At 44.2% G+C, this 23,215-nt stretch overlaps 1 protein-coding gene across 3 annotated transcripts in view; it reads left to right on the top strand.

The window, feature by feature from the left end:
* The window catches only part of PAPPA (pappalysin 1), a 254,253-nt gene that overhangs the window by 159,380 nt on the left and 71,658 nt on the right, over nucleotides 1–23,215 (top strand). For all 3 annotated transcript variants that reach the window (XM_072883095.1, XM_072883093.1, XM_072883094.1), the window contains exons 8-10: nucleotides 2,272–2,400; nucleotides 4,011–4,102; nucleotides 16,558–16,754. In XM_072883095.1, coding sequence (XP_072739196.1) covers nucleotides 2,272–2,400; nucleotides 4,011–4,102; nucleotides 16,558–16,754 — 418 coding nt within the window. The remainder of the gene's footprint in view (nucleotides 1–2,271; nucleotides 2,401–4,010; nucleotides 4,103–16,557; nucleotides 16,755–23,215) is intronic.

Here is a 23,215-nt window from a genome sequence, read left to right as displayed (position 1 = left end):
ATGTGCACACAAGCATACAAAAACACTCCCACATACTAAAACACGCTTGCAGAGGCACACTTTCTGCTGTTAGCCAAATGCCTGCCCATCACCTATGGGTATTGGTGGAAATCAGAGAAAAAATCAGAATCTGAAAACTACTATTTTGCACTCAGGCGTGCGATCTCAGCACATCAGAAAGCAGCATGGGTTTATTTATTTTGTAGCTGTTATAGCTGCCCAAACTGTTCATTTGTTAACAGTCTTTTCTAAGAATTGAACCTTTTTTGTGGTTAGCAGATCCCCAGTGACAAAATCCACATTTCTGCAAGTATACTTGTTAATCTTAAATATTTTACAAATGGTTTTGAAGAAAGAACTTGAGAAATAACTGCTCTTTGATAATCAAAGCTTGCCTCTGCTTTGATTTCATCAGTATATATCAGAAACTTCCTGTCTTAATAAGTGGATTCATCTGGGAGTAAAATCTAGAGGAAACCCTCAGTATTATACATCAGTATGTGTTTGGCCACTTAATTATATTTTTTTTCAAAAGCAGTTGTTTTAAACAGGTCCCAAGGGCAGAAGTTTGAAATTTTTCACTTTGAATAAACACTCATACCAATATCTGGGTAGATGTCTCCCCAACCTGTAGGTGAACTAAGATAGTGTTTGTGCTACCTGAATCCTCAAATTTAGCTAATAGGAGCTACAGACTATTGCCGACAGGAATCAGGTGAAGAAGCAATGAGAAAGCCAGTTGTGTTGTGTTTTTGTTCCACTGAGTTTCACTCCTCATTTCAAGTGTGCTAACAAAGAATCAAATCCCAGTGCTGTTCACGTGCAATTCTTTCAAAGACAGTTATTTTGCCTGCATAGTATCCATGAGAAACAGCTTTGTTGTAAAATATAATGTGTGATATTGGAGTTTAAGTCATGCTTGTTAATTTAATGAATGTTGTAAGGAGATACTTACTTCGTGAACTTGAAGATTTCAGTAACTACAGTCCATTGATATCTACTTCAATGGCTTTGTTGCTCTGTGTAGTAGATGTATCTCTTCATAGTACACAGTTCATTAATACATGCTTTTTGACCAAGTTCCTGTGACAAAAAGATTTGTATATTACTGTCAGTAATTGGGGCAATACAAGCGTAGTAAGTAGAGGACTGGCGTGGCTTAGGAAAGAACTGAGTTGCATTATGGGCTCTGCAATTAGCCTGATTGATGACTTTGAGCAAATCATTTTGCCTTCACCACTCCGTGGCTGTACAAATCGGCACAATGAGGATAAAGGTAATGAGTTTCTTTGTGGATCATTTTGAGTTCTGATAATGTAAAAGACATTGTAAAAGAGCTAAACATTTATATTAGGCTTATATTATTTCTGTATTGCATATATAAAAAAATATTCCTTGTTTACAGATGCACAGGATTTAGGTAATTATGGCTTTGCATAAATATGTAACAGTTTGCTAATTCTTTCTGTGAATATTTCGATGCTAATACTGTGATCTAGTGCTGTGGTGTGGATCCTATTTATTGCGCTCTCCTGGAGAGGAAGAAACCTTCTTTTTAACTCTACTGTTTTAATACCCGTATGCAAAGTGGATAACTTATTTACCTATCACTGAAACATCCGCAGTCCAATTCTGCCTTAAATCAACAGGCAGATTCCCACTGGCTCCAGCTGCAGTCGGATCGAGCTCAGAGCTGTTCAGGAAGTAATCAGGGTTGACAGGGTATTTTAAGTTCTTTAAATGAACTATGCCACAAACTTGCAGGTAATGCTGTCCCTGAGGTGGAGAGATGGGAGCAGAAGTGTCCAAGGCTAAAGACAGTGAAGCACAGGGCTGGTTTCTCAAATGCTGCAGTACTATTGACTGTTGGTCATGCTGTTACCATTTCCCACTGCATGTGGTGAGGATGGATACACTGCCATGGTGTCAGTGCAATGCCATCTCTACAGTGGGTATAGATGTAAGCAGCAACACATCAAACTGCATGATTTTCATTAACAAATAGTTTAGTTGTCAAACAGTGAAGAGTTGCACCTATTTCAGAGCTGTGCATAAATCAAGCATGAACATAGGTAGCGCTGATTGTGCTCACAAGAAAAAGACACCCAACCAAAAATTAATCCCATCAAAACAAGGTAGGAATATTCTGAGGACCTGATTGAACTAAAACTTGCCTTTTTGGCAGCCAACCCCCATTTCAGTACCTCCTTCTCTGCCCTTTGCTACTGCCTTTGTTGTACCGATCACTTAATATTTCCTTTTGTCTTGCAGAGAACTGAGCGATAGGACCACATACACATACCAGGTCGTCATTGTTTCTGGGACGGAGGAGAGCGAGCCTTCCCCCACACTTGTGTATATCTCTGGAAGTGGATACTGTGGAGACGGGATTATCCAAGTGTAAGTCTGGAACGAGCAAACAGATAAATCTGGGCACATCTACTCAGCCAGAATCTGAGACTAGAAAGGAACTGATGACCTCTGATGTCTCCTTAGTTTAGGCTGGCTCTCATCTGTAGATAATGACTCATGTGCTTGATGATTACCAGGATGATGACATTTAATTGGAAGTTAGGCCTTGCTATCCTGGCACCAGTAGATACAGAGAGAGATACAGATAATGGAATCCAGACAGCAGGATCGATATGAAAGTATGCTATATGCTGTTTGTTCGTGTATCTGTATCTTTATACATGTATATGACATTTCCTATATGGAGCTGAAGTAAGTGCTGCAAAAATTCACACAGCCTTTGATGCTGTCCTTACACATGAAGTCCCATGTGTCTGGCAGCTGGTGGAGAGGGTAGAACCCCTGCCATGTGGTGGGCCAGGTTCCTGGTGCAACCTCTTGTTTGACCGACTACCGGAGCTGGGATGCATTTGGAGGTGATAGATTTGGCCTCTGAGGGAGAGTGCTGGGAATTGCATGTTCTTAATCAGCTCCTCCCTCTCACCGGCTGCCAATCCCCAGACCACTGAAAATGTAAAACAATCATTCACAACTGTGTTAGGGTTTATTCTTTTACTATGTTGGCCCTTAAGGCCACCTGCTTCAAAGCTTCCTGGCATTAGATAATTTAGTTATTTAAACAATGGAAGTAACAACAAGCAAGTGCTTAATCCAGCCAGTATTATTTTCTTGAAATAATGCTGATCAGCAATCACATAGTTACAACTCTGTCAGATGATATACCTGGCAGCAAGTATTTGCAGGATGAGGCCCAACAGGCAGGGAAATCAAAGAGAACAATCAAATGACATATGAATCCAGGGCAGTCTTGGAGAGAGAGGTGGAGAAAGACAGATTAATTTTGCTTTCCATAATTTTTCTCCTACTGTTATGTTTGCACATTCCTCAAACATCACTTGTGGCTTTGCAGCAAGCGTCAAACAATAGCTGAGCTGCCTCAGGAGCGAGCAGGAACCAGACTGTGTCACAGCTTGGTTCGTTGTGGCCCCACTTGCAGCTGTGGCAGCCCCTTTCTCATCTGTTTCGCACTCTTCTCCCCACATGCTGCTGCAACTGTGTGGGCTGGCGCAAGGCAGGACCCCGTCCCTGACACTACCTGCTCCCTGTTGACTGCTCTCCTCCGAGTGCCGTCACGTGGAATAGCCCAGCACCAGGCTTTATGCCTTGTTATTCCCATTCTGGGGTCACAGTCTGGCCCTTCCAGATTTAATACAAAGAGTTTCAGCGATTCCTGTTCTCTTTTTCCCCACCTGCTGAGTTGCAGCCACACCAGCTATGAAGGAAGTTGCTCATATCCTCATCAGAGAACAGCAAGTGGTATCCACATGTGCAGGAGAGAAGTGGCCAGGCAAGCTTGTGAACCAGAAATGATGAAAGTCAGGGCTGGAGGAGAAAGGGAGAGGTATTTTAAGGGTTGGCACACAAAGCCGCTGTACTGGATTTCAGGGCTTTGGAGTTCTGTAGAGGGGTTGTAGCAATTGTTGGGATGATGCCATTTGCATCTGACTCCTTTTTGCATGTGTGTGCCCTGCCTACAGAGACTTGGGGGAAGAATGCGATGATATGAATAAGATCAACGGTGATGGCTGCTCCCTATTCTGCCTGCAGGAGTTATCCTTTAATTGTATCGGTAAGTCTGGCTCAGAGCCCTTCCACTCATGGTGGGCAACAACTCTACGTAGAGTGCAAGGAAAAAATCAACAGTATTTTCAGCATTTCCAGCAGAAGAGTTGTCATGGAAGAGCAAAAAAAAGGTGGAATTTGTAGGTTTGAAAGGCGAACATATCTTCCCAGCTTCTGGTCATTTTGATGGGAAATTGGTTCTGCTGGCTTTGAAACAGCCTAGGACTTAAGGCTAAGCAGCCATTATGGGACTGATCCAAAGCCCATTGAAGTCAGTGGGTGGTTTTCCACTGGCTTCAATAGGCTTTAGATCTGGCTACGTGAGAAGACATGAACTGATTTTTTCTGGTAAACAGGAGGAGGAGTGAAAGGGGAAGGGACTGAGACCAGAAGCAAGTCCAGCTGAGGTCACACCTCCTTTGAGTTGCAAATCAATATCTGAGGATCAAAGGTCTAGCTAATCCCCTTTTTCAGAGGTGAAAACTACTTAATCAGATTTCATTTGCAAGCCTGGTTTGCTCTGATTAGCAAAACCTGTAAGCACAATGGCCGGAAGATGCTCGAGCTATCGGGGATAGCAGGGCTGCAGTTGTGAGCTTTACATATTAAACTCTCTAGGAATGCTGGGGGCAGAAAAGGGAAATGGAGACCAATTTACACTGCACCTTCTGTGGGGTAGCCCTGCGTTGTGGGATTGCATTTCCCAAACAGGGCTCAGCGAGGTCTGGGGAAGGATGAAACATGCAGAGTTTCTGAAACCAAAGTTAATATTTGTAAAGGGTCAGCTTTTTCTCAAGAGATTTTATTATGAGATTCCTCATCTGGACTGACTAAGCAAATACTCTGTCCCATCTAGTGATCCCATGCCTTCAGCTCAGGGCATCAGTCCTAAGCAGATAATGCAATGTTGGCAAGACAGAAATTTGCTCTTTTTGGCAAACTGATGATTATCTCTTGTGCCTGGAGCAACATATAAAGGACCTCACAGGCACCATGTTTCCCTTGGGTGGTAAGCTGGGGACTGCTTGTCTCGTCGTAATGGCTACATTTTTACTTCAGCATCCCACGCTGTGGGACTTGAGGCCTGATTTGGTGATGTACTTATTTACATATTGCTCTGTTGAAATCTGAGAGTATTTATAGTTGAGACTAATGGTGACTATTGGTGGTCTTGAAGTTACGTTTGTGTTTCAAGTAACTTGCTGCATTAGAGCCTCAAAGTACTGAAAGATATTAGTCATAATATTTTGAAAGTGAGATAAACACTTATGCAAATGTTTTGGGTTCTCCAAAAGTCAGGCATAGTGTGAGGCTGGTTCCAGCAAGGGTTTGGGTTGGAGCTGTATGGTTGCATCTGTATCACCCTGCTCAGCAGCAGGTCTGAGCTCCTTGGTCCAGGTCTGTACTTTGACCACATCCCAGTGTTACGTTAGGACGTGACCCAGGTCCTTCCCTGTGTACACTGGTTCTCAAGGAAACTGGGTTGTGTGGGCTGGGCAGGAGCTGCATCATGCTCTAAGTAAATCCCCGGAGAGGACTAAGAGTGGGGTGTCCCAAGCCATGGGCCACAAAGCGATGTCTTGCCAGGTGGGTGCAGGAGCTTGCTTTATGCCCATGTACACGTTCATCTCCAGGACCAGCAACAGGACTGGTTAAGAGTGTGGAAAAAAACCTGTCTGACAGCAATATGATTAAAAAATGAAGCAACTAAAACATACACACAGATTTTTCTACACCATTACAGAGGAAGTGATTTTTCAGATTTGCTTGTGTTGAAAAGGAAAGGGGAATTCCAGAGGTTAAAAGTCCTTTGTTTTTCATGGGCTTTGGAAAGTTGTGGGTTTGCACAGGTCCTGGAATACAAAAGCGAATGAAATCAAATTGTTTGTGAAATAGTGAATATGGGGAGTCACTTAGGTGAATCAAATCGACTGAATTGTGGAAAGGTGCATGGACCCAGACCTTAAAAATGTTTTTTGCATGACTGTACAATTGTGGTGGTGCAACAGTTGTGGTAGCGATGGCCTTAGTGTGCATGCAGGGTCTGCGAGGGTATACCAGCTGCTGTTGTTTTGGGGCAAACACTGCCTTCATCAATTCCTTAGGAAAGGTTCAGAGAAGGTAATACCTGTGAAACAGGTCCTGTGGGCTTTTATGGGTGCTGGACCACCATGAATTAGGACATCAAGAGCTAGAGAGAAACTGCTGGCTAATCTTTCAGACAGATGAACAGTGCCGATTTGTATTCTGTTTTAACATATCAAGCATTAAAATCTCACCAGAAAACATAAAGATGTTGGGGAAGCAAGTGGCTGTACATATTACATAAATAATAATTAAAAAGAGCAGAAATTCAGCATTCTCCACAATCTAATAATATCAGACCGGATCCTCTGCCTTTAGCCAAACAAAAGTCTTCTTTGAGACTGGTGGGGTGTTTTCTTGGAAAATACAGAATGCTTGGGTCCCTATTTGAGGAGCACAGAAAAATAAGTGTAATTTATTTCCATGTTTACAAGGCTAACACATGTTATAATCCTGTAGGACAACAAGTAATTATTTCAGACAGTGTTATTTTTGCAGTGATGTTCTTGTATTATGTAGCTCTTTAGAGCCCCGGGAATCACTCCACTTCACCAAAGAATTCAGTGAGCCTCCAACACATGTTCAGAGGCTTTGCTGAATTGGGGGCCTCAGGGTTTGATCTTGCAAATGCTTCCTTCCAGGCGTGTTTCTGAACTACCACAAGGCATTCTTTAGACTTCAGCAAATCTAACCACAACAGTGAATGCAATGTTTGTCACAAATTGTCTGCAGGATTGGGTCCCACATGGCTGAAAATAATCACTAAACATTTTGTTTGCAAAGGCAGGGCTGAAGCGGCGTCATCGGGGGAGTTCCATAGCAGGAGGTTTGATAGCAAAGCCCAAGCAGACTTCTTCCTTCCAAAGCAGAGACCACGCAAGTCACCTTACTTGGTAGAAGATAAATACAACAGAGTCCACAAACACCATCAATATTTAGTTTTAGAGCCATGAATCACAGAATAATTTAGGTTCGAAGGAGTCCCTGGAGGTCTCTGGTCTGAGGAGGGCCAACTTCAAAGTTAGATCCAGCTTCAAAGTTGGAGCATGTTGCCCAGGGTCATGTCCAGCTGCATTCTGGATATCTCCAGGGATGGAGGCAGCCTGTTTGCAGGTGTCCCTCTGCCTCTCTTGCTCCCTTTGCCTTGTAGGATCATGAGGTTTATGGGTTTTTTTAATTGGTCCAACTTCCCTTTGAATAAATGGCACAAGGCTCTCAAGACACTTTGCGCTAGTGCCTGTAATAAAATTAGACTTCTTTTTTTTTTTCCCCTTGGTTTTGTTTTCCCTCATCCTTTCCTCTCTAATCAGATAACAGTGGATCAATCTGCTCTGCCATGGGAGGAGGGGCGTGGGGGAAGGAAGGAGGGAGGCAGGGAAGAAGACTGTGTGGTCTTACTGTCAGGCTGTCCTGGCCTTCTCTGAACACAAAGCCGAGTAACAGAAAACAGATAAGATTAATAGAGTTTTCTTCCTGCAACATGCTGAAGAGCGACAGTGAGATTAATTAATTAATTAATGAAAGCATCTGGCAGTGCTCCTTTTTTAAGTTCTGCATACACTTACCCTTCCCCATCCTGAAATTTATCATCTCTACTTTTTTTCCCCTTTGCGTAGCGGATTTTGCATATTTTATCTCCTCCTCACAGAATTTGGTCCCACAGGGAAAGTTTCACTTTGCCTTTTGATTTGTAGGAGACAAGCAAATGAAAGTCGTGTCCGCTGTGACTGATGCACCCCTCTCCTACCTCTTGGCTGCTTTTCTTTCACCTTGCTCTTGATTACTCCCGGGATAACTGATTTTTGTGATTACTGCGGACCTCAGCCAAGTTCAAGCTGACATGTCCTGTGTAAAACAGGCCCCAGTCATAAGAGTTATGATTTGCAGTTGTGGGAATCCAGAGCTTTTTAGCACTTGATCCATTCCCACTGAACCGTTGAGAAATGGGTGTCTAACAAGCAGCTGGGCACCTTGTCCTTGGTATGCACTCTCTCACACACCAACATTGTACACACACATCTAGATATATGTGCGGACATTGAAAAAGCACTGCTTTCATTTGCATTCCTTTTGTTGAGTGTGATGTGCATTATGCATTGATTTAGCTCGCCAGTGCTGAAGAAATAGAAGGATATAATAAAAAAGATGCAGAGATCAATAAAAAAGAAGGGAGGGGGAGAGAAAGCAATATGAAAAGAGATGAGTAAAGACTGATAGACACATTGAAACACAGCTGGGAAGTAGCTTCAGAACTTCTATCTACCCTTAAGTTTGCTTGGTTATTTATGGGGCTTTCAGTCGCATCTTATTGGTGTTGTTATTGCTACGCTTTATCTCCTTTGCTTATAAGGGACTCTTCACTAAAGCCTTTTTACAGCAAAACAGGGCAGTGCTTCCGCTAACTTCCACATGTGAGTGGTCCCACTGAAGAACGTGAGTGTTTCAGGTTAGACACACGTCTCCGTGGTTTGTTGGTTCAGGGCCTCAGGGATGTAAAATACAAAGAAAAGGCACAGAGTAGAGGAAAAGAGAAAATAAATATATCTAGCTCTTGAATTTACCACCAGTTTCTGGCATGCTTGAAGCATTAGTCGCCAGTGGTTGTTCAGGGAGAAGTATGATTTTAATTTGACAGTGATCCTTAAACACCTTTTATTTCGCTCCTGCTTGGCCTCAAATGTTTTTTTGCTACCTTACAAATCTGGATCCTTCTCTTCCTCAGAGGCCTCTCCCTCCAGCTGTGAGTCTTACCTTTGTGGGAGCTCTATCCTTTACCTCTCCCATTATCCATAAATTAAGCATAGCACTTTCCCCTAATCTTATTGTTTGGCGGGCTGCATTGCATTCAGGGAAATGATTAATATTCATGAGCTTGCTATCTCTGTTTGGTGCATAATCCTCTAGGGAAATTGCAGTGTTAAATGAGTGACACAAACCTAATTTTATATGTCTTTTCTTTCCTTTCTTCCTTTTTCCTTTTTTTCCCTTTCTGACAGAGAAGTAATGTGCTTAAAATAAATTGATGGATGACCATCCATATTCATTGTGGGCATGCTTTGAGAGCGCGCCTCGCTCCCATCCTCTCCCCCTCCCTTCCTCATACCCCTGCACAGGAACACAGCTTTGACTGCTGAAACCACGGCCCCACACAGCAGCTAATGGTGATTTCGCCTTCTTTCACGAACACTAAATAGGCCTTGGCTGACCCTGCCGAGGGCTTTCAGTAGAACAACAGCACGGGGGAAACCGCACCACCTCGCAAGAGAAACTCAGCATCTCATAAGGCATCAACAAGACTAAAGCGTTGACCAAGGAGCTTGGGAAAGCATATTGCTGTCGATAAAGAAGCTAAGGTTCTATAGCAGAATTTCATAGCAAATAGCAATGAATTTACTGATGGGGCTATTCAGATTATATTTGTGTGAAACCTTCAGCTTAAGGCAAATACTTTGAAGCTGACTGTTTCCTGCAGCTCATGGGAGTGTGGCTACATGTTCTAAAATGTCTAAGCACTCATTTGGCAAGTTAGTAATCACAGCATCGTCATAAAGTCTCTTAAAGTGATTTTCAGACTGTCATCGTTAATACTGCAATCTTAGCAGGGCCAGCTGAGCCACAGAGCAGAGAGAGCAGGCATCTCAGGCAGCAAAATACAAAGGACAGATGCTTTTTTGTGGGGGAGAATGTGGGCTGGAGTGGTATTTGCCTGCATTTTTCCCTAGGCCAGTGACTCCAGCCCAGCTCAATCCAGCTTTGGTTCTTAGGACACAGCTACAATAAGAGCCCAACAGAAGAATTACTCCTTTGCTTGTTGCATCCCTCATGCGTTACTCTCCGTGGATCAGAGAGACTTCCACGGCTGGTCATACTTCCCTCCTTAGAGCATCCTCTGTGACTTAACAGCAACTTGCTGTGCTGAGAGGATGATGCTGAGCAAAAGACCTTCCTTTGCAATAACATCCAACTGCATGCACAAACAAGTAGTTTGTTTTCCTTGGTGAATGGCACCACTGGGTTTTTTCTCTTGGGCTCCTTCCCAGCCTCCCAAGCAAGTGGGCCAGTTGTCGAGAAGGGCCACGCTGGCCAGCCGTCTCGTGGTCATAGTGGTTGCTGCCTTGTGTGACAGAAGCCTCAAGACTTTCAGTCGAACAGTCTCCAAGTTTAGCTAATAAATCTGTGTAAGTCTGTGGAAATATTGAAATATTCTCAGCACCGCTTTTCTGATTTATCCAACCACCCAGGGAGGGAACCAGGATTAGGTGGGAAGAGGACATGTGTTGTAGTGCTTTTATAACATGCCTGGTTGCCCGGGGTTGCGGGAAGGCCACATTGGCTCCTGTTGGCTAGCCACAGAGCAGATAAGGTCTTACTACCACTGCCAGCAATGGAAAATACCCTTTCGCTTAAGTGACAAAGGCTCGTGTTCTTGGAGGTGAAATATCAAATTTCAATGCCGGGCTCTGCGAGGGAGTTGTAATTGTATCTGTCTGCAGCATGCAGATCAATTGCATAATTATTGTGCTCCAACCGCTATATCATACCGATGAGCCGAGTCACGCCAGACAAAGAACAAGCCCAGGAATGTATTTCCATGAAGCAGCTGAATTACCAGGGAGCTGTGCTCCACAAATGCATTATGCCCGCCTGCTTGGTTCAGGAGATGCTCAGACACGATTGTCATATTGTACAGAAAATGCCTCCTGGAAGGCCCCTGGATGTTCCACAGTAGATTGCAATGCCTGCATTGCCTTCGTTTCCAAGGTGTCTGTTTTATTTCATTGAAGGAAAACATCACAATTTATTGATATGCAACTTTATTCAGAAAGGTCTGCCCAAGCTCTGTGTAATGGTTTTCCTCTTTTCAAATCAGAATATCCAGGAAGGCAAATAACTCTTGAATATTTTACTGTAGCAGGAAATATCTCTGTCTCTGGCTTCTTCAATATTAAAGAAGAGATTAGCAGATATCCTGGAAGCAGGCCATGTTATTCACTCTCTTCCCATTGAAGCCAAAGGTGAAACTCCCATAGAAGTAAATGGAGCAGGTTCTGCGATTGCTCAGCCGCCGGGTTCATGCGATCTGCAGTGGAATTATTTCTCCTTTTGTGATAGAAACCTCTGGATACGTTTCTTCTCATCTGTGAACATAAACACCAGTGCTGGAGATGCCGATTAAGTGACGCAGTGGTAAAATCATGCTTCTGCAGAAGTTGCTGACTTAGGTGAGCCTGTGATTTGGCCCTCACTGTGTCTGAAAAGGCCTGCATGCCTCTGGACAGACCTTTCAGGAGTTAAAATGCAAAGCTCGCTCTGTTCCAAGAATTTGTTACTCTGAGACAATGCTTCTGCATTTTTGTCCCCCCTTTTTTTCTTCTTTTTTTTTTCCTCGGACGAATAGTTATGTGGCATGAGGCTTGTTATAGTTGGAAACATCCCTAAGTAAACAGCTGAGCTTAAAAATACTCCCTTTTTTTGTCTGGCCTTTTAAAAAAATAGTAGTTATTGCACAAAAGAAGACTATGCTGATGCCAATCGCTGTGTTCTAGCTGAAAACAGGAAGCCGCCCTGAGTGTCTGTCCCCAGCACTTTGACCATGCAGCTCGGACATTAAAAGCCTCGTTGGAGGATGTGCCCTGTGCTATGAATTGGATCTCTTTATCTTCTTTTTTTTTTTTTTTTTTTTTAATGAGGTGGAAAGCTGCCTATCACAGATAAGTGCATATCCTGCATGTCTGCTTCCTGATCGCTACCAGACTTCATTCATTTCGCTGGTGATTTTCTAGCCTCACTTTGAACAGGTGACTGTGATGGGGAGTTACCTGCTCATCCAGACCTGGTCTGATAGGCACTTCCCAGGTGCTCTCTAAACCCTCTGCCTTACCTTGTGTGTCCTTTCATTTCTGAACCTCAGAGGAGGGGTTGTATTTCAATACAAAAGGCTGCCTTTTGCAACTGTGCTTGGACAGCTTAAGAAGCAAGGAGAAATGGAGTTTGCATCATTTTCTGGTGCAACACAGAAGAGCCCTAAGATCGTTCTGGATCTTGAAGCCCAACTGCAATAGTAAGCAGGCCAGGTCTTGCCAATCTGTTTCCCCTTCTCCAGGTTGACAGCTGCCAAGGAGCGTTCAGGGATTCCCAGATGTCTCAGAAATCTTCGCTGAACCGGAGACTGCCTTTTCCCAAAGCAAGGGCAAGAGAGGGACTTTGGTTTGGCCCCAACATTTTTGTGCCTTCAGTAAGAACTCTGTCAAGGAAAAGGAGCTCAGGCTGCCTGAATGAATACATGTTCCTGGAGTTCGGCTCAGGATCCTTCAGCATCTGTTGTCAATCCCCAGAGATGCTGTCTCCTGCTGCCAGGTGCTATGCCTGCAGACATTTTACTCTTCTAGATTTAAGCTGGATTTCCAGGCAACTGCTTTTTAATTTTTTGAAGTCATTTTTCCTGGAGGACAAATCAGATTTCCTTCATGTTCCCTTCCTCCATATCTCCTTCAAATCAGATTCAACTTTGACGTGAGAAGTCCACGGTGTTGATGAACGTAGTCCATGATGCAGGCCATACGTGACCAATATATCACTATGACCTTCACCAGGTCTCGGGAGCCTATAGACCTCTGTGGAGACAAAAATTAGCTTATATTACCAAGGGCCTGGATGCATTTCATGTCACACTAGTTGAGAAGAGAACGGAAAAGGCATTTTGCACCATTACGGAAATAAAGATGTTAGCTACTCCTTCCTAGAAATATACCACTCCTGATACTGCCCTCCCCAGCTTTGAGCCTGTAGGGCTCTACGGATTTAACTGAGCTGTGTTCACACCACTGTGGAAAGGGAAGAAGCCTGTTAGTTTTTATTTTGTGAGGGCAATCGTAGGAAGAAACAATCTGGTCGTTCTTCACTTTGCTCATGAAAATGTAAAGCCTAATGTGTAACCTACTGAGCATCCAAGACCGCAGTAAGAATCAGGAGTCAGAGCTGGCGCTCCGTACCTGAGGAAGGAAGAGCCTCTGCTTCTTTTTGGCAGTGATGCACCACATTTGGCTGTCGTAGGTTGATGCCCTCGTCAGTCCTCTCACCAGTGTCTGGAAAGGATTCAAGAAAGTCCCCCTTTTTGCCATCACTCAGAAATAGGAAGCTCATGGGCAGGAAAAGCCTTCCCCTCTTCTCACCAATGCTCCCCTCAAAGCATGGCATTGCACACTTCAGGATGGCGTGAAGTAGTAGGACTTAAGATCTTCCTTAAAAGAAAACTAGGGTTGTAAAGCCACTTTCCTCCCATCATTTTTCAAAGCACACAAAAGCCAGCGGGTACCTAATCTCTCAGCCTTTGTGCGAGGTGTCATCCAGCCAGCAAACCCGCGCTGCGATGGAGGGCAGGGTGCAGCGACTCTCCGGGACTAGCACGGTGGAAGGGCTCATGACAGTGCAGTTCAGTAAGACTTTGTTAATCATTTAGGCAGTCTCCATTGAATTCAGACATCTCAGTCTCTCCATTCGGTTCCTCCCTCGGGTTTTGCAGACTCCAAGCAGACAGATTTATTGGGGTCTTAAGCATAATCACAGGAACAAATTAGCCTCTGCTAGGATCACACACTGGCCTGGATCACAGCTATTCAAAGGCTGCCTTCTCATCCATGTGAGTATGAATTAAGTCATTGGATTGGAGTAGGTCTTGAGTATTCTTTTATCCCAAACACATGATCTTATCAGAAGCCCATTACGTTTATCATCGCATTAGGAGGGAACATTCAGAGCCAGTGCAGGAGTATGTTGCTATATAAATGTTGTGCTTACTTCAGCGCCTGTCGTGAAAATAAGTCAGTGCTTCAGGAAGGCTAGGGAAACACTGTCTAAATGCATATGCCTAAAATTAGGCTGTGAGTTTCTGGGTATGTGTTTGCATCAGTGGGGTGGCTGCATTGGGGATGTGTAAAAAGAGCGTACATGTGTTTGTGTGTCAATGTTTCTGTCAGTGTGGGTGTGTAGCAGGATGCACTTGGGTGCTGGTGTTTCACTGTAAGTGTATATCTGACTGTGCATATGTTTATAGGCTGAAGGTTGGGTCTTTTTAATATGGTAGGTATTTTCCTTTCTTTTTTTTCCTTTTTACAGAAATAAGCCCCTTTTCATAAAATGACAAATAAACTTTTTCCAAAAATACATATTTTCACATGTTTGGGATTTGTTTTTGAGGATTTTTGATTGCTGACCACAGTCTTTCCATAGCTGAATATTTCTCAGAGATTTCTGCTGAGACTCTCACTCAAACTGGGACATAGTGCTCTGAGGCGGGTGAGCCGCTTAGCTTTATCCTACTGTTCTTGGGTACAGCAGAGACCTGGCCTACGCTTTGATACATCTCTGCAGAGAGAGGAGCAGAACAAGAGATGCAGAAGGATAAGGTGAGGGAACCAAGAGTTTGTCTCCATGGCCATCACAGTTACATGCTTGCCCTGCCCCTTCCTTGAGCTGGCCAGACATAGAGTGTGTCTCTCCCAGGCACGAATCAGCCACACTGGTGTAGCACTGTGCCAGCATTAATAAGCCCTGCAGAGAAACAAGATATGTTACAGGGATGTCCAAACTAGGGCTCTCGGGGCATGTGTGGTTCATGAGCAGTTCAAGCTCACGTTCCCAACTGGGTCAATATCAGATGAGGAGTAGTAGGGCGCTGCTGGCATCAGGGCTGTTGGGCAATCCAGCTGTGGGAGGAGGCAAGGCAGCTGGGCCACTGGGGCCAGCACTGCTGGGTTGCCTTAGGGCCCATCTGCACATCCACCCTAGCCCCCTCCCACCGTGGAGTAATGGGACACCCCGGGGGCCATTGTCATCTTTTGTCTGTGAAGCACTCTCCCAAGCGCTCCTCCTCTTCGAGGTGTGTGGTATATGTTTGGTGGCTTCCAGCCATATGAAGATTTTAAGATGTGACACGTAGGGTCAAGAAGTTTGGCCACCCTGGGAATATTCGCTCATGCACTCATACAGCTGAACGGCTTCCAGATTCATGCTGGCTCCTTTTCGCCAGCTCGGAGTACTGGCCCAGCAAATACACAGTTCCCCACACTTATCCACGTACACAAGTTGGCCACAGAGGTCGTGATGAAATGAAACCATAATGAAATTCTTCCCTGATAGACTTCTCCATTCTCTCAAACTCACACTCTCTTAAGGACCTGGAATTTTGCACAGGGGATTGGGAGGAAGGGAGGGGAAAAGGAGTGAAAGTCATTAAATAATTGAATTGCAATAAACTGATTTTTTTCTGGCTCATGATGGTATTTCACTGTGTAAACTAGGAGGAAAAATAAACAGGGGATTTAGTAGTTTGGAAGTAGCTCAAAATTGAGCAGCCGTTGGATTTTCTGACACCTAGCTTGAGATAGTCCAATGCTACCGACAGGACTCTCCTTAGGGATCGTTTCCATCAGTCCTGCTAGCAGCTCTGGCTAATTTCCTACCGTTTTTTCTGCAGGCTTATTTGCCAGACAAAAATACAACAGGCTGTCAGAACTGGATACCTCTGGGGACTGACAATGATAATACAATACAAAATAGGATACCAACAGGTCAAAGGTTTCCATTTCACAGAGTACTCTAATGACTGAAAGTCATTATTGCTATGCAGTCTGTTTGAAAAGAGTAGATGGATCTCAGTTCAGTTTTTAATGGGCCAGTGTTACAGAAACAACCTCAAAAATTTGGCATCTTTGTTGGAAGTCTCATTAGAGAAGCCACAGAATAAATGGACAAGGATAATAAAGTCTCCTGCTGCTTTTGATCCTTTCAGGTCAAATCTGAGTCATGTTGGTTGAAGCCGTGTGTGTATGTGGCAAGCTTACCCTCACAGTATGTATACTGTATCTGCTCTTTGGATAAACAGATCTGTTTGGCCCTTTGGTCACTACAACTGTGAACTTGGCAGTTTTCATCATCCCTAAATTCACACTTGTTGTTGTTGTTGTTTTGCAGATATCTTTTAAAAACAAAAAGGAAAACATTGTAGACCAGACCCTCTTTGGCATTTTTCCCTCCAAGTTGGTGGAATTAAGCCAACACCCACATTGTCTCTCTATGTATTTTCTATCTCTGCTTTCTTCTGTCTCCATCCTTTTAAATGGAGATAGATGAAAATAAGCAGAAAACCCCTTACGTTACGAAATATCTTGGGGGAATTGCCCAATACAAAAGTTGTCTATTGTTGCTTGGCTTTTTTAAAATCACCTTGCTATTGCCTAGAAGTGACCAACATTTTCACTTCCCAGTGACCTGGTCCAGCAGATGCATGACCACTGATGATATCAGGTCCTAGCAATGAGATTGCAGACATGTGTAGCCAGCCCTTTGTGATTTCTGTTCTCTTCTTTCTTCTGGCAGATGAACCCAGCAGGTGCTATTTCCACGATGGTGATGGAGTATGTGAGGAATTTGAGCAAATGACCAGCATCAAAGACTGTGGCGTTTACACTCCCAAAGGCTTCCTCGATCAGTGGGCTTCCAACGTCTCCGTCTCACATCACAGTGACCAGCAGTGTCCAGGATGGGTGGTCATCGGTCAGCCAGCAGCAACCCAGGTAAGGAAAGCATACTCCCTCTCCTGTCCTGGAGAGTGAAGTCCAGCAAGGACCAACATTCATGAGCGTAGCTGGATGGTCAGCATTCATGTGTGATGTCACCCCTGCCTGTTAACTTGCTGCTTCACCAAGGAAAGCCCCTGACAGCAGTTTCCCTCTTTCTGAGCCTGATTAGTAGTGATGTGTTGAAATTCAGTTCCAATCATTCAACTAAAAACGGGCTGAAGTTGTGGCCTGCTTGATTCAATAAGCTGTGTAGGAGTCACCTCAACTAACTATCACATCATCTGAAAGACCAGACAGGCTCTCTGCAGCTAGCAGAGGGTACTATCTTGTGGTGATGAGTTCTGAAGGCTAATGCCAAATAATACAAAAGAGCGTTCTTTCGTTTTTTAATAGTTTTGTGTTTTCTGTCTCCCAGTTTCATAAAAGCACCCTATTGTTCTATTCTGAGAAAGGTCCTGTCCATTCCCAAAGCCATTCATTAGCTTTAACCCCCTTCTTACATGTCTCCTTTGTAACATAAATAGCTCCAGTTACCATAACTTTACCTTTTGTCTCCCTGAGAGAATTAGATCCAAATGAGTTCAAAAAGACATTAGATAAATGCCTGGAAAACAGAGCTGTACATGATGCAGATGCAACAGTCCAGATGCAACCTGACTCAGGAAAGCCCACATTGCTTATTGTTGGGTTTTTAGAAGATACAGCAGGGAAGGGATTATCATATATAAGAGCTGCTTCGTATATTCCTCCTTCAGCATCCACTGTTGTCCCTTGCTAGAGGTAGAGCCGTGGATTAGGTGGACTTTTGGTTTGATGCAACAAAGTTGTTCTTACAGTCTAATTATTTGGGAGATGTCTCAAGTGGGCAGTGCAGAGAGGAATGCTGTGTCACAGATATGACAAGCAGATTTCTCCATGAATAGTAAATGCTAAGCATTTCCAGTTGGCTTGCAAGAGAAAACATCTTTATCCAAGAGACTTGGCCTTGTTCACATTGCACAAGTCTGTAACAAATTACTGACCAGGTCATTTTTAAATGCACAAAGTGTGGTTAGCTGACATAGTACCAAAACAGAGTCCTGAGCCCAGTATTGCCTTTTTGTCATGGTCTCATTTATTATTCCGTACTGTAAAAGGAACTTTCCTCTGGACCCCACCAGTGCCTTTCTCGTTCGAGCTCCCTGTGCTGTAGTACGGTCCAAAGCCCACTGTCTCCAGGTCAGGTGCTGCTTTATGTGCATGTCCTCCAAGCACTCTGTCCCCATGCAGCCGCTATGGAGAGCTGCCCTGATTTTCTGCTAATGCACTGGTAGAAACGCAGCCACGCCGTGCAGTAGGTAACATATGGTCCTGTGGTGGAAAAAACACCACCACACGCACACACAACAGAAAGCCCTGCTGTGTAGCCACAACTCAGGCATGTTTGTTGTACCCAGATGAGATGAAGTTGTCACAGCCTTGTTAAAAAAAAAAAAGGGCAAAAAAAAAGCTGTTGTATTTATAGGCAGACCACTAGCGTATCACACACTGGCAGAGTGAATGGGAACATGCCTCCTGTTATTGCCTGGCCCCTGGGGAGATAACAGTGTGTTATTTACTTCCAGCAAAAGGAATTTTTGCTTTAGCTCAGCTGGTCCTATTACACCAGTTTGAGTGCATGGGGTTCATTGACCTTTTTAATCATATATGTTGAGAAAGTCTTTGTTTTCCCCAGGAACAAGACAGCCTCATCGGCTCGTGAAAGCACCTGACTTGTCACTCTGGAGAGGTTAGGTGGGGCAGCAGGTCATCAGTCTGTTAGCTAGCGGAGATGAAAATTAACCTAAGATCTCCTCTAATCACTGCATGTAATGATCACTGGTGTGTAAACAAGTTTGGCTTCATTATCTGCACAAGCATTGAGCCTTAGGGGTTTTTTGTATTGATGAAAGGAGCACCTTTCCTCACCCAGATATCTTTCAGAGTAGGTTGTGTGCTTGCTGGTGTTGTGCAAACTTTTCGTGTTGTTGCTGGGTAGTTTCCTGATTAATCGGAGTGGCATTTGTGTTGGCTTCTCATCAAGAATGCTATGAAAGATATGTTTGAGTGCAGTGCACAGCAATATACAGAATACATAAGCTGCCTGTTTGTTAGCCATCCCCATTTCTCATAATTGCCCCAGCGCTCTCAAGGTGCTTTAAAACATTTTAAGCATGTCCTTCATGATTTAAAATGTTTCTCATCCTTAGGCATCTCAACACCCATTTCTCTGCATGACTGTCATAGTTTTGCCTAGGCTGTTTCTGAGGAGTAGGCATCGCAGGTTGGTTTGTTATTGTGGTATTTCTCAGCAATATCTGCCTGCGTGCACTTCTTTACTGTTGTTGGAGGATTGTTTATAAGCACAAGCCGGAGCACACTTGCTTGTTATTGTAGGGTTGCTTCTGCGGACTGACCACCCCACACCTGTTTGCTCAGTTCACCTAAGACATTGCCCGTTTCTGCAGAGTTCATTGTTCCTTAGAAGTAGGGTGCCCGCACTTGTTTATTATTTTGAGATGCATCTTACATGCTGGTTTCTTACTTGTTAGTATAAGGCTGCTGAACGGAAACATACTAAGCGAGAGAAAAAAAAGTTCACAGTATAAGGTTTGTTTTGAACAACAAAATGCTTACAAAGAATGACACAGTCTTGGCGAAGAGATAGATACACATTTGAAAAATGGAAAGGTCAAACAGCCCCCCCCTTTAAACAATTGCTCTTTCTGCAGAAGCAAGACTGATAGACAGCCACTTCTACTTTCCTGGCAGCCACTCTTCAGTGCTGATTAAGAAATATTCTCAGTACTGACAGTATCATATTTAGAGCCAAAGAGGACCAGTCAGCAACATTGCACCAGCACAGAAATGCGAGCACCAATGCAGGGTATTTTTACAGTTTGATTTCTAATCTGGCGTCCTCCGCAGATCTTGAAGCAGACGCTGCTCAGTACCTGTTGTCAACTGCAGGAGGAATTCGGCAATAAGGGCTTTGCACACTCTTGGGCTGCTCTTTTCCCTACTGCTCTTGCTGTGAGTTTGTAAACAGCGTCTCCTTGCCATCCACTGTGTGTGAAATATTATCAGTGTTGATGTACTGGTTGTGTGGGGTTTTCTACAGCACTGTTTATTTCTTGGGGCCTTTCTTGTGCTAATGATTATTGATGCTAGCATTAAGTCATCAGCTGGTGTATGCTGGCAAAGACTACAAAAAGGCAGTAGCGCTGGGCAGATTTATACTAGCTGAAGGACAGACCCAGTAGGCATAAACAGACAAAGGGTGCTTCGGCTGATCTGTTTTGTGAATAGCTGCAATTTTTTCTGTATTGGAAGTCCCCAGGGACTTATTTCCCTGACCGGTTTGTACCCAGCTAGGGTCAACCTCCTTGTTGCCAGCAGGAGGGGGTAGGACATGGCCTCCCAACACCAAGTTAAGCACACCTGGACTTGATAACGCCTGAGTTTAAAAAGCCAACTCATGGCCTAGCCGGGCAATCCCTGTTTTATCATCACTGGTGAAGCTGCATCGGTGAGGAGTGTAGGCACATGCAGTGTGGATTAGGTCACTGTAAAAGGCTGGCTGTCCTGTAGGGTTCAAGAAATCAGGATCTTGCGCTGACCTTAGTTGACTCAATCCCCGTGTTCTCATTGCACACCAATTTTGTTTTGCCACAGTTTTCACTGTGTTGAGTGCAATAGCTTATATGTTAGTCTGTCTTTCTAGAGGACTGAGCACGAAGGATTTGGATACTTCGCTAAAGTATCTTTTCTATCCGGATGTGCCTTTGGAGGAAGCCTCTGACAGGCCTGCTTTGGGAGGATTGCTCCGTGGCATGGGAAGGTTGCTCTGTGGCTTGGGCGAGAGGAGCTGAGGCAGACATGTGCAGACCAACCATAGGAGGCTGGAGATGCCATTTCTCCTTTCCTCTTGCTGGTGACACTCCTGCTTTCAGAGGACTGATTCATCTGCAGTTTCCCTTTTGGCCTTCATAATAGAGAATTATAAGAAGGGACTAATGTATCTTTAGATGACTTATTGTTAACCTTGTTACTCCTGCCATGGCAATGTGTGTGCTCAGGACTTGGAAGTTGGTGTGTGCATTGGTGATTTAGAGGGCCAGTCCCCCAGTAGCTATGTCTTTCATTACATTTCCTCCCAGTTCTGCAGAAGTTGTTTAGACCAAGTAACTATATATATATATAATTTTTTTTTTCTCCCTATGCCATTGTCGGAGCCTGGTTTTCCCCTGTATGGAAAAAGCCGTGCAGCTCAGGCACAGTTAACCGAAAGGGGACTCTTTCCCAAGGCTGCTGGGCACAGACAGATGCTGGGATTCGTTTTCGTTCCCGGACTGACGAACACACCCTGTTCTCCTCTGGGTACCCCACAGGGGCTGCTATGGAGTAAGAAGTTGTGGAAGAGGATTCTTATTACATCTTTCCCACAAACAGAGGCCCCCTCCTGCCCCTATTACAGTTCCCACAATTGCAGTCATCCAGACTCACTGCAACAAACCTATTCTTCCACCAGCAGCAGAAAGATGTCTAGAATTGCAGTATGTCTGAAATTGCCCACAAAAGGAGAAGACAGGAGCACAAAAATATTCTGAATACTAGAAGAAATAGCATGATAGAGCAAGGGCTCCGAGAGTGGTAAGAAAATAACGTAACAAAATTGAAGAGAAAGATGATGAAGTTCTCTGCCATGCATTTTTATTCTGTCTAATAAATATAACGCTGAAGATAATTCCCCAAAGAACCAGCAAAGCCAACAAATAGAGTAATCTTGAACAGGAGTGGGAAGAGAGGAAACCTGCAACTTTTAATGGAGAAGCCATTCCTTCCCTTTGGGGTGATCTTGCTGAGAAGAGGGAGGGTGTCTGTCTGTCGGCTCTGCAAGTGGCCCTTTTTGAACTTCCTAATTCGCAGCCAAGTCCTGTTGCTCTTCAATGGTAGGAGTTTTGTTGTGGTTGGAGGGATAAAAAAAATCCCCATTTTTAATAAGATGATTTGCTTTGCAAATGTCTTTGTTATTTATAGCTGAGCCAGGCTTTGAACCGCTAATCTCTGGAGGATGAGGGCAGAATCCCACTAAGAAAAACCATTAATGGAGGAGCCATGAGTGATCAGAGACCAGTTCTGGAAAAAGATGAACTGGACACTGTGCACAGGCTGTTGCAAGAGGAATGTAGGTTTGCTGTACGCATCTGAGCTCATTTCCAGTACTGGCTGATCCACCAAAAGGCTTCAGCTTAGGTTACAGAGTCTCCAAGTCTAAAGTTAGTTCAAGGGGGTCCAAAACTTTGTCTCTATTTCAGCCTTCCCCTGGATACTACAGACCAGCCAATTTGGTCTTTTGCCTGAAGGCTGGAGAGTTTCATCATGAGCCTGGCCCTGACCATCAGGCAAATTCAGGCTGGAATGCTCCTTCCTTGGCTTAAGTGATGATATTATTCATATTTTTTCAATGTACAGGGATTAATTAAGCCTTATCACAGCCACACTGCTTGATTTCTGTTCCTTTTAATAAAGGTGGAAACCGGAGCACAGAAAGGTAAAGCTACTGTTTGATGATTAAACCTCAGTATCCTTCAGAGATGTTGCAGGCACTGGGCATTTTTGAGCCTAGACCTCCCCAGGACTAGGAAGTTTAGGACTTCTTGAAAGGGAAATGTTCATATCTTGGATAAAAAGAAAACTGTTCAGGGCCTGCTGAGAGTCGCTGTCTGGGAGCAGAGACACGGAAGGGGTTTGGGGTCATTAGATCTGCATTTTAGCTCTGTCAGCCACCTCACATTATCCTGTTTGTGAATTAATCAGTCTTTATCCTAGCACAGTTTAGCTGTTCATTCCCAGTAAAAAAGGACTGGAAAACTGTCCCACCAACTCCTTGCTTTAATGGCTAGAAACCTTGTTTCCCACCTGTCTTGCTGGGAAAGCTGGATTTTGCAACCTTTCTGCCAAAGGAGTTCCACTGGTCTTTATTCGCATGTTTGCATTGCTGCTTTGCCTCGGAGGAGGTGGTCCATGCAAATGGTCCACAGCAAGGTGAGCTACACTACAAAGGTATGTGCTAACATCAGTGCCGTGGCTCCTGCTCAGAAATTATCTCAGTGTTCTGGGGAGGTTTCTGAAGCAAAATAAAATGAGAAATGGGATTTCTAGGTAGGCTAGCTTGAAAAAGACTCAGTTGCAGAGAGATGGCTGAGAAAGAGCGTTACCCTTAAAGTCGATCCACAGCTGGCTAGAGAAAAGGGCATGGTGCCCATCACCTGGCTGCCTGCTCCCTGCTAGGACAGACAGGGATTCCCTCCCTCTCACCCCTCCATCCCCACGTCTTCCAGTGCTCCTCTGCTCCTGGCAGTAGTAAACCAGCAGACCCTATGGCTGATGTCGTAGCCTCTGGCTGATTTGTGTAAGGGGAGGACAGAGAGAAC

This window comes from Ciconia boyciana, chromosome 18, assembly GCF_034638445.1.
Source record: "Ciconia boyciana chromosome 18, ASM3463844v1, whole genome shotgun sequence".
NCBI classification, from domain to species: domain Eukaryota; kingdom Metazoa; phylum Chordata; class Aves; order Ciconiiformes; family Ciconiidae; genus Ciconia; species Ciconia boyciana.
This window is presented reverse-complemented; position numbering and strand designations above follow the sequence as displayed.